At 47.8% G+C, this 13,614-nt stretch overlaps 2 protein-coding genes across 2 annotated transcripts in view; both read left to right on the forward strand.

Moving 5' to 3' along the window:
• Ccdc62 (coiled-coil domain containing 62) overlaps positions 1–4,002 on the forward strand; it is a 37,307-nt gene extending 33,305 nt beyond the window's left edge. Inside the window, exon 12 of the mRNA XM_021187223.2 lies at positions 3,927–4,002. Coding sequence (XP_021042882.1) covers positions 3,927–3,980 — 54 coding nt within the window. The 3' untranslated portion in view covers positions 3,981–4,002. The remainder of the gene's footprint in view (positions 1–3,926) is intronic.
• Positions 4,003–10,846: 6,844 nt separating this feature from the next.
• The window catches only part of Hip1r (huntingtin interacting protein 1 related), a 30,499-nt gene continuing 27,731 nt past the window's right edge, over positions 10,847–13,614 (forward strand). The window contains exon 1 of the mRNA XM_021222525.1: positions 10,847–11,072. Within this exon, the coding sequence (XP_021078184.1) occupies positions 10,980–11,072 (93 nt within the window). The 5' untranslated portion in view covers positions 10,847–10,979. The remainder of the gene's footprint in view (positions 11,073–13,614) is intronic.

Raw genomic sequence — 13,614 nt, forward strand, 5'->3', positions numbered from 1 at the left:
AAAAAAAAAAAAAAAAAGGTTGTATTGGTTGTGTGTATGTGGTGGACAGAGGACAAGAGGACAATTCCAAGAGGTAGGTCTCCCTTCTCCCCTGCGGGCTCTGGGGGCTGAGCTCAGGCCGTCAGTTGTCAGCTTCTTCACCTCCTGAGCCTCCGCACCAGCCCCTTATTTTGCTTCTAAAGTGGCTGGGGCTTCCTAATAGCTCAACGGCATAGTGCATTTTGATGCAAGGCCCTTGGTTCCATCTCTGTGAGTACGAAATCCCCCCTCCAAAACTCCAAAATAAAAATACCAAATATTAATGAAATATAATTTACATACAATAAAGTGGAAAATGTCACTAAGCATATTTTAATGTGGGCCTGGGGAGATGGCCCGGTGCCAAGAGTGCTTGTTGTCTAAGCATGAGGACCTGAGTTCAAATCCCTAGCGCCCACATAAAGAAAGAGCCAAGTGTGGATGCATGCTCTGAACTCTAGTGCTCTGGGGGTCAGAGACAGGAGGGTCCTGAGGCTCGATGGCTGCCAGCCTCGCTCTAGAGTCAGTGAAGGACTCGGTCTCAAAGGATGCATGGCAGGGTGGGAGCTGACACCATGTCCTCCTCTGGCCTTCACTCACATGTACAGGCATTCATTCCTGCACACATAAGTACACAACACACACACACACACACACACACACACACACACACACACACACAAGCCTTCAGTGTCTTCCCTGCTGTTTTGATGAAAAAGTAGGAAACCTCATGCTGCTTGAGTAAGTGTTGTCTAGCATGTGACCCCCCCCCCCCCCCCCCCCCCCCCCCCGGGAGGAGAGTGTTGGCTGAGAAGAAAGTCTCCATCAGAGGGCGTTCCCTGAGTGCCCTTGGCAGTGAGTGCTCTGTACTGTTCTACATGCTGTGATTTTTATCACTGCAGACTAGTTATGCCTGTTGCGGAGCATTGTGGAAATGCAGTCACACAGTATATATATACTTTATTTTTCCCATGTTGGTTCTGAGGACCAACTTTTTTCCTGTGTTATGTCTGTAGAGTGCTGAAAGAGGCCAGAAGGGCACTGGATTTCTGTGACATCCTGGCTGCTATCTCAGATAGAACCCAGAGTGCCCTCATGGTGGCCTCCTTGGGATGAGCTGCGTGTCTGTGTATCTCCATCAGTTTCCATCGTGGTTCACAGTGGTTGATCACCTGCTACAGAGGCTGCTCAGTGATGATCTTGAATGGAATGGAGAGGAAAATGCAGGGGAGCCGACCTCATAGCTATACTGAAGCTCTGTGAGGCTGGCAAAAACTTGGGTTGAGAAAATTTTTGAGTTGGAAAGACCCAGAAGAAGTCTATAATCCTAGCCCTTCACTTTATAGATGAGGGAAGGAAATTAAATCCCTTGGGCAGCATTCCACAACCAGGATCAGAAAACAAACAAACAACATTGGCTCTAGACAGAGTATATTTACAGATGGATTAGCTGATTCTGGAGCTGTGGGAGACAGAATTTAAACAGCAGAAATGTACTTGGCAACAAGTGTCATGTAGCCCTCCCCTGTGCCTTTGAACTTGTTAAAGATAAAAACAGGAAAAGCAAATGATTTAATGAAAATATTCTTGTTTTTTGCAACAAGGAAGCAGGGTAAAGGTCTGAGTATCCCGTCTGCCTCTCTGAGGCGTCACCATTGGGAGCTAGCCTTTTGTGGGGGATACGCTCCTGCCACAGTGGTGAGCTGCAGACACTCACTCCTGCAGGAAGCAGCAAGGCTTCTGACCCTTTGACAAGCAGGGTCATTTGTGACTCTCCCAGACACTCCTGCATGGAGGAGAAGGCATCATTCCAGGTTCTCCTTGGAACTTTCAGTTTGCATTGGACAGAGACTGTAACTGTCCCCAGCAGTGCGCAGAGGACAGGTACAGCCTGCACTCCTTGCTGTGCTCTATGGGCTTTAACACTGTTGTGCTGAGGATCCGTGGTGAGTGGGTGCATGTGCTGCAGCTCATTGGTAGAGTCAGGACAGCTTGTAGAAGACCGGTCTCCTTCTACCATGTGGATCTCTTAGATCCATCTCAGGCCGTCTGCCTTGGTGGCAGGAACTTTTAACTGCTAGGGACATCTCACTGGCCCAGTTTGGTTTCTGTTGTTGTTGTTTTAAATATTATTTGGTCTTTTGAACCAGTGTATTAACTGTTCATCAACAACAGCAGCAACAGCAACAGTGGCAGTAGAACTCCAGTAATTTAAAATTTGACCAGAACAAAAAAAGGGGGTGGAGCAGTAAATTGCAGTCCTGCTGGCCACACCCAGGGCAGCCCCTTATTGCAAATGAGAATGGGGGCACCTCAACCCTAAATGCAGCTTGGCGCTGTGACTAACACCCAGGACCAGACATTTTATATATGAATTTAAGATTTGTGCCTGTAATCCCAAAACTTGAGGGGCTGATGTGAGAGGGTCATGAGTTTAAGACCAGCCTGGCCTTCATGGTGAGACTCTGTCTCAGAGAAAAAAGAAAGCCGGGCGTGGTGGCACACGCCTTTAATCCCAGCACTTGGGAAGCAAAGGCAGGCAGCTTTCTGAGTTTGAGGCCAGCCTGGTCTACAAAGTGAGTTCCAGGACAGCCAGGGCTATACAGAGAAACCCTGTCTTGAAAAACAAAAACAAAAACAAAAACAAAAAAAACCAAAAACAAAACAAAACAAAAAAACCATGGTCAGGCAAGGGGGCACATACCTTTAATCCCAGCACTCACCAAGCAGGCTGGTCTGGCTGGCCAGTGATCCACCTCTCTCTGCCTCTCCAGTTCTGAGATTACAAGCCCATCCACAGTTGTATTTTTTTCCCTTCGAGACAGGGTTTCTCTGTGTGGCCCTGGCTGTCCTGGAACTCACTCTGTAGACCAGGCTGGCCTCGAACTCAGAAATCCGCCTGCCTCTGCCTCCTGAGTTCTGGGATTAAAGTCACGCACCATCATTGCCTGGCCACACTTGAGTTTTGTTGTTGTTGTTGTTGTTGTTGTTGTTTTGGGGGTTTGTTTTTCCCCAAATCCACCTGCCTCTGCCTCCCAAGGGCTGGGATTAAAGGTGTGCGCCACCACGCCCAGCTCCACACTTGTATTTTAAAAAAGATCTATTTATTGATATTTTATGTGTATGAGTGTTTGTATGAATTATTCTATACCATATCTGTACAGTCTTGACTACATAGTAAGTTCCAGGCCAGCCAAGGCTGTATATCAAGACCCTCCTCAAAACAAACATGCAAGCAAATAATAAAATAAATATTAAACTGGAAGTGATGGTGCACACCTCCAATCCAGTGCTCTGGAGGCAGAAGCAGGTGGATCTCTGTGTATTAGAGAGAGACCAGCAAGAACTACATAGAGGGATCATATCTCAAAAAGACAATAAGTAAAGAAAGAAGAGGTTGGGAGGGAGAGGGAGAGAGAGAAAAAAAGCTATTGAGCTGGCTGTGTGGCTCTTGCTGCCTTAATTGACATTCTGAGTTGAGTCCCATGACACATACATACATGCAAATAAGTACAGTTAATTAAAAAATACTTTTAAGATGGCAACAAAGTGATGGGCTGATGAGATGGCTCAGCCAGTAAAGATTCTATCAGCAAGAGTGACAACCTAAGTTCTATCTGTGTCCCTGGATCCCGCTGGTAGCAGGAGAGAACCAACTCCCAAGAGTTGTCCTCCGACCAGCAAACACATGCCATGATAGGTGCTTACACACACACACACACACACACACAATCATACAAATAAGTTGAGAAAGAATGACAACAAATAAACCTGTCACAGTGGCGAGTCCCTACAGTTCAGATACATCAGTTCCCCCTAAGGTCTTTGAAAGTTATTTGTGTTTAGTTGTCTAACGTACTTTTTAATTTCTCTAACCTAGATACTAATTTTGGAGTTGTTTTTTCTAGAAATTAGAAGTCTCAGAAGAGCTAGATGAAAAAACCACCCTTGTCAGTCATTGAAAGAGACAAAGTCAACTTGGACATTCACTGGGGCTATGCGTAGGTCACCTTTGCTTGTCTCAATATCGCAATTGATATTAATAAGTAACTAGGAATGTCAATAATGTAGAGTCAAGGCCACACATCCACCCGACCCAGTAATTCTTTCTCTTTTGCCTGATTTACTTTTACTGTAATTAATGTGAGTAGAATGCCAATTACTTGTAAGAAATATAAATAAAAAAAATTGTTCCCCATATTGATAATTTTAAATCTAAGGAAGTTGGTGTATCCATCCATTTTTGAAAATTGGCAATTTAGCTGGGCAGTGGTGGCATAGTCCTTTAATCCCAGCACTCAGGAGGCGGAGGCAGGCAGATTTCTGAGTGCGAGGCCAGCCTGGTCTACAGAGTGAGTTCCAGGACAGCCAGGGCTACATAGAGAAACCCTGTCTTGACCTTCCTCCCGACCCCCCCCCCATTTTTTTTTTTCGAGACAGGGTTTCTCTGTGTAGCCCTGGCTGTCCTGGAACTTACTCTGTAGACCAGGCTGGCCTCGCACTCAGAAATCCACCTGCCTCTGCCTCCCAAGTGCTGGGATTAAAGGCGTGCACCACCACGCCCAGCCCCCCCTCCCAAAATCTTATGTGGGCCATCAGGCACAGTCTGTAATTCCTCTGGAGATGCTGATGCAGGATAATCACAAGTTTGATCAACCTAGTAAGATCCTGCCTCAAAAAGTAACCCTAGCACATGGGGACTTGGGAGACGGAGGCAAAAGGCTGAGGGGTTGGAGGTAAGCCTGGGCTTCATAAGTGAGACCCCGACCCAGAAAATAGAGCTTCTCAAAAGGCATGGAAATTTACATTTGAACAGTGCTTCTGTAAATCTGTCTGGAAAGAATCTTGTGACTTCAAGTTTTATGAGTCTGTCACCCAGGAAGCACTTTCTTGTGTTGTTTGAATCTGTCAGAGCTTCCCTCTAAGTGCAGTTTAATGAGTTCCACGGTGTAGGTGCTACAGGTGTCTCCTGTTAGGCCCCAGAGCCTTTCCAGTAGGAGGGCAAGCTGTCTGAGCTTCACACATGCGCATGCGCATGCACACACACGCGCGCACACACACACACACACTGCCGCCTGCCTCCCCCACCTGCTGGGGAGTTGTCATGTATACAAAACATCAGACCTTTGTGATGAAGAAAACCAGATCTGTAGTCAGGGGCTCAGACCAGGGCTCTCAGCACCATCCAGTGCTGATTCTGTTCCATTTTGTTGACTGTTTTTGTTTCTTCCCAGAAACAGAATTCTCTTTGGAAGGCAGAGAGTGGATACCACACAGTCAGTGATCTGAAGATAAATAAAGAGGTCTGTGATTCCCACAAAAGCAGCCTCTAATGCAAAGGCGAGGAGACACTCAAAAAGTGGACTTCTTAAAACATCTATATTTTGTTTTTGATGAACCTTTTTTTTTGTGTGTGTAAAAAATAATTTTCATGCCCGACTTCTACTTTAGCATTTAGAAATATGCTAAAAGGAAAAGACAAAAACCAAGCTGTCAAGATGCAGAAACCTTTTAACAGCATCCTGAGAGTATCTGACACCCTGTGTGTAAAATGCCACCTTAGCTGCTTGCCTCCGTAACGGGCTCCGTGTATATTCACATCATAACCATCATTTCCCCAAAGTCAGCTTCCAGTGTGTGACGCAGTCTTTCTTCTCTTCAGCTTTTAGCGTTGGACTTGTTGTGGTTGTGGACATGAGATAAGGTGGTGCGAAGCCTGTAACAGGACAGTATTACCTTGGTGCTAGCAGTTAAGGCCCGTCTGTCCTCAGGCGACAGCTGTACCTTTCCTGCCTCCGTAGTAGACAGTTCACTTACACAGGACAGCAGTTGCCGGAAGATCAAGTTTTATATGGATTTTAAAGAAAATATTGAAGACTAAAAATTCTATTTTACTTGTAATTTAATTTTTTAAAAAGAAGATCATACTATTTGCCTCTGTCCTTACTACCATAATTGACCAGTTTCATTCAGTAAAAATATTTTTAACAATAAAAAATATCTTATTTGGTTTCCTTTTACTATACATAACTAAAACAAGGAAGGTATTTATTTATTTATTTATTTATTATTTTATTAGATATTTTCTTCATTTACATTTCAAATGCTATCCTGAATGTCCCCTATACCCTCCCCCCCATTTATTTACTTAATCTTTTTTTTTTTTTTTTTTTGGCTTTTCCAAACAGAGTGTCTTTGTGTAGCCCTGGCTGTCCTGAAACAGCTCTATAGACAAAGCTGGCCTCGAACTCACAGAAATCTGCTTGCTTCTGCCTTCCGAGGGCTGGGATCAAAGGCATGCGTTTACTACCACTGCCAGGCTAACAAGCAACTTTAAATGCAGCCTGGTAAGTGAATGTCTCTTAAGCGCTGCAGATGAAGGTTGTATTGTGCTGGGTCAATGTCCCTTTGTTAGAGGCTTCAGGGTTTCTTCCCAGATGATTTTCCTGGTGGGGCAGGCGGGGTGTGGGGAGGCTGTCGAGCTCACCTTTGTAATGAGGGTGCTGAAAGAAACTGGGTGAGGCTGGTGCCCTCTATAAATACTTGGTTTCTCTCAGACTGCTTGTGCTGAGCCAGACTAAGAATGTAGCGCTGATTCTGGACCAGCGCTTGCCAAGCGAGGAGCCCAGAGTGCCCTTGGAGAGGCCAGGTTCCAAACAGAATCCAGATAGTAGATTTCTCCTGCTCTGCCTGATGGGCTCACGGCTGCTTCTCAACTTGCATGCCAACAGGAACACCAATTACATGCTCCATAGGAAGAAGCAGGCTAGAACAGGATCTGAAATCCACTGTTTTATAGCTAAGTTTCGTTTCATTTCATAGGCTTGAAATATCTGTAGCACCTAGATACTCCAGGCTGGCTCAAACTTGTGGTCCCCCTGCCTCAGCTTCTCCAGGGCTGGGATGTCAGGAGTCTTCCACCTGTATGTCACCATACCCAGCCTTACAAACTTCTTCTGACCCAACGAGATTGTTATGAATTAGCATGAAACTCAGAATGGCAAATTTTAATATGATCAACTTCTCTGTCTCGACGTGTTACTTTTTTTATATTGGAGCAGTTTCTCTAGTGTGGCAAAGAGTTGCATGATAAACTAGCCTTTAGGATTTCCACTTTGTCATTACCATCTCTAAAACCAACATATCAGGAGGCGACTGAGTTATACTATAATTCTCCTGCCAGAAATGATCTCAGCATTGGAAAAGACCGATACAGGGTATTTTTACAACTTGTGAACAGACCTTTTAAACAGAAATAGAAACACCCCCTCCAAAAGAAATTCTGAATCAAGATTACACATAAACACTTAAAAGTTTTACCCAGAAAGTGCCAAGAGAATGCTTAGAACTGAGACTGTGGTGTGAGCCCAAGGACAAAAGCCCCATCGCGGAAGCCTTGTCACACTCTGAACAGTGAACCATAGTTACTCCTATGTCCCTGATTTGTAAGCCTCTTGCTGGAGTCATGCCTGTAGCTTCCTTTCCCTTAAGAGAGTTGATATGAAGCTGGGCAATGGTGGTGCACACCTTTAATCCCAGCACTTCGGAGGTAGAGGCAGGCAGATCTCTGAGTTCGAGGCCAGCCTGGTCTACAGAGTTCCAGAGTGAGTTCCAGGACAGCCAGGGCTACACAGAGAAACCCTGTCTCAAAAAGCAAACAAAACAAAACAAAACAAAGACAGTTGATGTGATTTGGGCCCTGCACTTTGCAGGAAGGCCCACCACTTAACCTCCGGGATTCTAATCAGTAACCCCCACGTTCTGAAGAGCAAAATGAATAAAATCAACCAAGATGCAAGACACATGCATCAGGGTTAAGATGGGGTGGCCTTCCAAAAGAGTCTGTCAAGTGGCAGCACACATTAATCAGCCCAGTTAAGGAGGACCTGTGGGTTCTCCTCCAGGTAACACTTAAAACACAGAAAGGATCTGTAACCCCATCTACTGGGGGCCAGGCCCAAGGATGGCGAGCTTAGGGTACAGAAGGAGTTCAGTTCCAACTCAAGCAACTCTACTGAGACCTGACTTCAAAACAAAAGTAGAAAGAGGACTGGAGATAGAGTTCATGGTTAGAACGACTGTCCTACCATGCACAAGGCCCCGGACTCCATCCCTGGTCCCTCACACGTACAAATTCGCTGTGAGCACACCATGTAGCTTTGGAGGCCCTGGGAGGTAACTGGGTAAGCCCTGCTTGCGTTCTAGTAGGGAACACAGACCTTAAGTCATCACGTGGAAGACTGGTGTTATGAAATAGAATGATGAGACGCTGAGACACAGGTCAGGGTGGAGGAGTTAGGGAGGCTTCCCTAGAGAAGAAGCTGTGAGGTGAGCAGCCACTCAGCCAGCCAGGCAGGAAAAGAATTCCAGGTATAGTAACAGCGTGTGCAAGGTCCCTGAGGCTCTGGAAGAAGCGTGATGCATGTGCAGACTTGAAAATCCAGGATGGCGCAAGACGGAACTGCAGAGGGGCTGGGTGTATCCGGCTGGGTGTCAGTGAGGCGGTGGCTACCGCAGCACACAGTCTTCAGTGAGCCCCCCAAAACTTGGCTGTTTTCCTGAGTCCTCCCGGTTGGGGTCTAATTTGTATTCCCCTAGGAACAATTAGAATTTACTAAAAGGGGGATGGCAGCAAGTTAGTGACAGTCAGTCAACCACCAGGCCCCTCCGCTCAAGAAGTCTGGAGATGGGCTGGTGAGATGGCTCAGCGGGTAAGAACACTGACTGTTCTTCTGAAGGTCCCGAGTTCAAATCCCAGCAACCACATAACCACATAGTGGCTCACAACCATCTGTAATGAGATCTGATGCCCTCTTCTGGTGTCAGAAGATAGCTACAGTGTACTTATGTATAATAATAAATCTTTGGGCCAAAAAAAGAAAAAGATGTCTGGAGATGAACCTTAATAAACAAGGCAGTGGAGTTTCCATCTTTGTGCCCTGGAAATGCTTTTTTTATAACACACACTAACAGTAAAGTCTTCACTCTGTTCTCTACTCTGTGGGGCTGGTTTATTCTTTCAAAACCTTCATTTTATATGCCAACTCTTTTTTAAGTCGCTATATAAACTGGGTTGGCCTCATTTACACAGAGGCCACCTGCCTGGAAAATGCTGCATTTAAAGGTCCCATGCTTACCCTCACCTGTTTTGTTTTGTTTTTTTTTTAAATTAAATTGATGTGTTTATTTTGTGTATGTGTATATGTGCATGTCACAGCTTGAAATTAAAGGTCAGAGGACAACATACAGGAATCATTTCTCTCCTTCCCCCATGGGGGTCCCGGACATTGAACTCAGGACCTCAAGCTTGGCAGCAAGTACCTTTACTTACCCAATTTGTTGTCCCTCGAGCCCACTTTTTAAAAACATGGTCTTGTACCAGGTGCTCTGTTAGGTACGGAAAGCAGAAGGCTGGTTAGCACAAGGCCACCTTGACCTTCAGCTACTCAAAACCTCACCCACAGATACATTACTTGTAAGAGCCATAGGGACTCCAGTATAATCAAGTGTGCTTGTCACGGTGCACCACACCCTGAAGGCATCATTTTGCAATGGTGAGAACCTGGGAACCTGGGCTCTAAGCCTTTTTTTTTTTCTTTTTTCTTGGTCTGCAAAAATACCACCAAAACTTTAAGATTAAATGGGGTCCTGCTGACTGAATGCGGAACACCACGCCCAACACAGTAGTAATAGTCTCTATTGACTAAAAAGAATGGGGACTTTTGATAAAGGCCAGTGGGGACTGGCCTTTTGTATGAAAATCACAGGATAACTGGTTTTTGTCCCATGTGAGAAAAAGAGTCTGAGAAACAGCTGGCACAGAACAAATCGGCTTCTTTGTTGTGTTTTTTTTTGACCATGGCTATTTAGTGACTTGCTGAGGATTAGGGACAAGATAATAGGTATAAGGGGTTTAGCCCTGTACCTAGCAAATAGGTTTTCAGTATCGGCTGTTGTTGTTACTCATATTTTGGCAAAGGAGCTTTTCATTGATTGGTATTAGATAAAGCACAGCTAATCTCTTAGTGGCAAAGACAGCCTTGTCCAACTCTGAAGTGCTGAATGGATGTCAACACAGTGAGGAGTGAGCGATGGGAAAGAAAGGGTCTGTCTGGGTCCTCAGCTTCACCTGACCTAGGAGACAGACGGCCAGGTGTCTTAACTCAAGACCGAATTTCCTATCTCAGGGAGTTGATACTCCATCTCAAAAAGGCAAAGGCTTGGAGAAACGGCTGGGCTCTCAACAAAAAGACCAAAGAAACCTGCAGTGTGGCTCCTGACCAGACTCAAGGAGACAGGAGTCTTATTTGTCCCAGTTTCCCCCCTACAGACCCAACATGATTTTTCCTTTGTCTGGGGAGACGTAAGAAGGTATGTAGTCAAGCCAAGTGGGTAGTTGTCCTTGCATCTGATCTGTCAGAATTAGGGGACTGGTGTGTTGGGGAGTCCTGAAGAGCTAGAATTGTGCAAGGAGACAAGGACAGGTTGTGCAAGGGGCACCCCCAGGAAGTCCCGCGGGAACGAAGCGGATGCAGAGTCTTGGGGTTCAAGGAGTCCTGGGGGACCAGAAGGGTGCTGGGTAAGGCGTCCCCGGGGGACTGGAAGGGTGCAGGGCAGAGCGTACTGGGTGACAGAGGGTTGCATGGCAGGGTGTCCTGGGAGTCCTAAGGGACCACGGTGGGCACAGCGCAGGGGCTACTGGGCATCCTAGGGTTGATCAAGGGATGCAGTGGGCGGGGCACGCCAGGAGTCCCGGAGTCCCGGGGACCGGGCAGGGGCGGGGGGCGGAGCGTTCGGAGCCGGAGAGGGCGGGGCGTCGGTTGGACAGCCGGAGTGACTGGCGGGAGGGGCAGCGGCTCCTCCCCGTGCGGCGCGGCGCGCGGCCTCGGTGTGCCTAGGCTCGAGGCGGGCGGTGACGCCTCATTCGCGCGGAGCCGGGCCGGGACACGGTCGGCGGCAGCATGAACAGCATCAAGAACGTGCCGGCGCGGGTGCTGAGCCGCAGGCCGGGCCACAGCCTAGAGGCCGAGCGCGAGCAGTTCGACAAGACGCAGGCGAGCGCGGGCGCGGGCACGGGCTGGGCGGGAGGTGGCGGTGGCGGTGGCCACGGCAGCGGCGGTGGCAGCAGTGGCGGCGGCGGCGGCGGCACGGTGCGCTCGGCCCTGCGCGGACGGTTGCGGGCTCCGCGGCCCCGGGCGGCGCAGGTGACCGGAAGCCGCGCGACAGCCGGGGCTGGGCTCGTGGATGCGGACGCGGCCCAGGTGCGCACGGCCGCGCGGGGCCCGGGGCCCGGGGACGCCCTCTGCTCGCCGCCGCCTTTCCTGGGAAGCTCCCGGCACCCCTCGCTGCCGGGCTGTTCGCACGGCCGCACAGTATCTTATTATCTGCCCGGGTGAAAAGTTTCACGTAGGTCGCCAGACTTGTTTGCCCGCGCGGGGGCCCACTTATAAATAGGCTGCCACCCCCTCGTTAAAACACCGGCGCCTGACAGACTGAAACTTCCCAGGCTCCTTTCCTGTGCTCCCACGCGCCGCTCTCCCCGGAGAGGGCCCGACCCCAGAAGGTGGCGTGGAAAATTAAATAATGGCCCTGATGCGCATTCATTCATGCATGGCTTCTGGGGACCCACTGTGCAGGTGTTGCTTTGGTTTTTTGGGTTTTTTTTTTTTAGACAGGGTCTCATGTAGCCCACGCTAGCCTTAAAAATCCTCATCCTCCTGCTTCCAGACGACCACCACCAACACACCACCACGTCTGCTTCCCTCCTTTTTTTTTTTTTTTTTTTCAAACTCTGCCCTGTTCTTAATTAAGTCTTGGGTGGACGCATGGAAGTGGGAGGGGTGCGGAGGGGTGTCACTACTTATTTGCTAGACTAAGTCAGCCCAGACCGAAATGGCTGCTTTTTTTTTTTTTTTTAAGTTTTAGCAATAAAGGAAGTCAAAGACTCCTCCCACCTGTGTCTGAAGCAGGTTGGTGACATTTGCATTGGTGGGTGCCCCACCGGCCGAGTTCCTTCCCGCTTGGTCAGAGCAGAGAGCAAGGACTCTGTCTGTGGTTGCTTTCAAAACAAGTTAGCACAAGCAGGCTCCACTAGCTTTCGGTTTTGAAATAACAAAACGCGAGGTCTTCTCTCACCTTTGTGCTTCTGATGGACAGGGATAAGGATAGACCTCCGGTCTGGAGGGCTCCCGAGCCAGCATGCTGTGTTGCCGGTACCAACCTGGCTGCGAATGATTAATTTAGCCGGGTGATCTTCATCTGGTCCAACCTGGATTCCCCACCATAAAAAAAAACAAAACAAACATGGCGTTTGATGTGAAGTCATTAATACATAATTAATTGTGCTAGTAAACTCGCAGAGCCTAGAGAGAAATACTGTTGGCACAGAGGATCTGTTGTCAAGAGCTTGATTTATTCAATGAGTTTTAGAATTTTTTTTTTCTTCTCCCTGCTTTTAAGCAGGTGCAGAGACCGCTGATTGCTGCAGGAAGAGACAGGAGAGGAGATGGGCTTTTAAAGGTCAAGTTCATTGATCTTCTTAAATGACTATGTCAAGGGTAACCTTCCTGAATGTCAGAGGGACAATCTCTGATAAGGGACCACATGGGGTTGATGGTTGGTTTGTAAATAAGGGAGTTCTCTTCACCTGCTTTGCCCACTTCCAAAACTCTTACAATGTTTATTTATTTATTGTGTGTGTGAACGTCAGAGAACAACTTCACTCCTCTCCCCATATTGGTTTCAGGAATCAAACTCAGGTTGTCAAGACAGTAAGCGCGTTTGCCCGCTGAGCCATCTTGCCTGCCCACCCTGAGTTTTTGAGTGATGAAAAGGGCTATTCATGAACTATAACTTTGTACTGAGGAGTCTCACAGGACTCACCCACTCGAGAGCAACTTTGTCCCAGGAGAGTTTGAGGCCAGCATCTGGGTAGGCCTGTCTTCACGGTGACTTAGTGAGGGATGTAAGAACATAGTTTTGCAAGTGGTTAATATTTAATTAGCTCATTCCCAGAAATATCTAGTGAGCTGCCAGGCAGGCTCCTTGCAAGAAAGACCTAGAGAGCCTTGGTTTACTGCTTCCGTGTGTCCTTTGGGACAGAAAATAGCACATCCGGTCCTGGGACCTGCCTCCCTTTGGGACACACCTCCTGTCTTGACATTGATGTTTGGCAGGGTGGTGACTATGGAATAGCCAGCTTAGATTTGAAGTCCTCAGCTGCCTGCCAGCGTCTCCTCTTGGGCTCCTGGGGCCAGGAGGAAAAGGAGTGCTTACATGTTTGTTCTGTGGACAGGACACACCCTGTTTTTGTAGAGAGCTCTGTGGTTACCTCTCAGGAGTGTGGAGGGAGGCAGTCATCCTTCTGGCAGCAGGCGCTTCAGTTATGAGCTCCTGACCCCAGTGGCATGTCCCGGAGACAGTGTCCCAGAGGCAGTCCATTCTGCCTCTTTAGTCCCTTCGTTGATAAGACCCCCTTTCAAGTTGATTATAAAATGCTACATAACTCACTGTACCTTCTGCATAGTAGACCTTTGGAAAAGGAAAGGCATTCTGACTTCATGGAGCACACTTGTGGACAGGGGAGACCAGATCTCA

The sequence above is a fragment of the Mus pahari genome, chromosome 23, assembly GCF_900095145.1.
Source record: "Mus pahari chromosome 23, PAHARI_EIJ_v1.1, whole genome shotgun sequence".
Taxonomy (NCBI): Eukaryota; Metazoa; Chordata; class Mammalia; order Rodentia; family Muridae; genus Mus; species Mus pahari.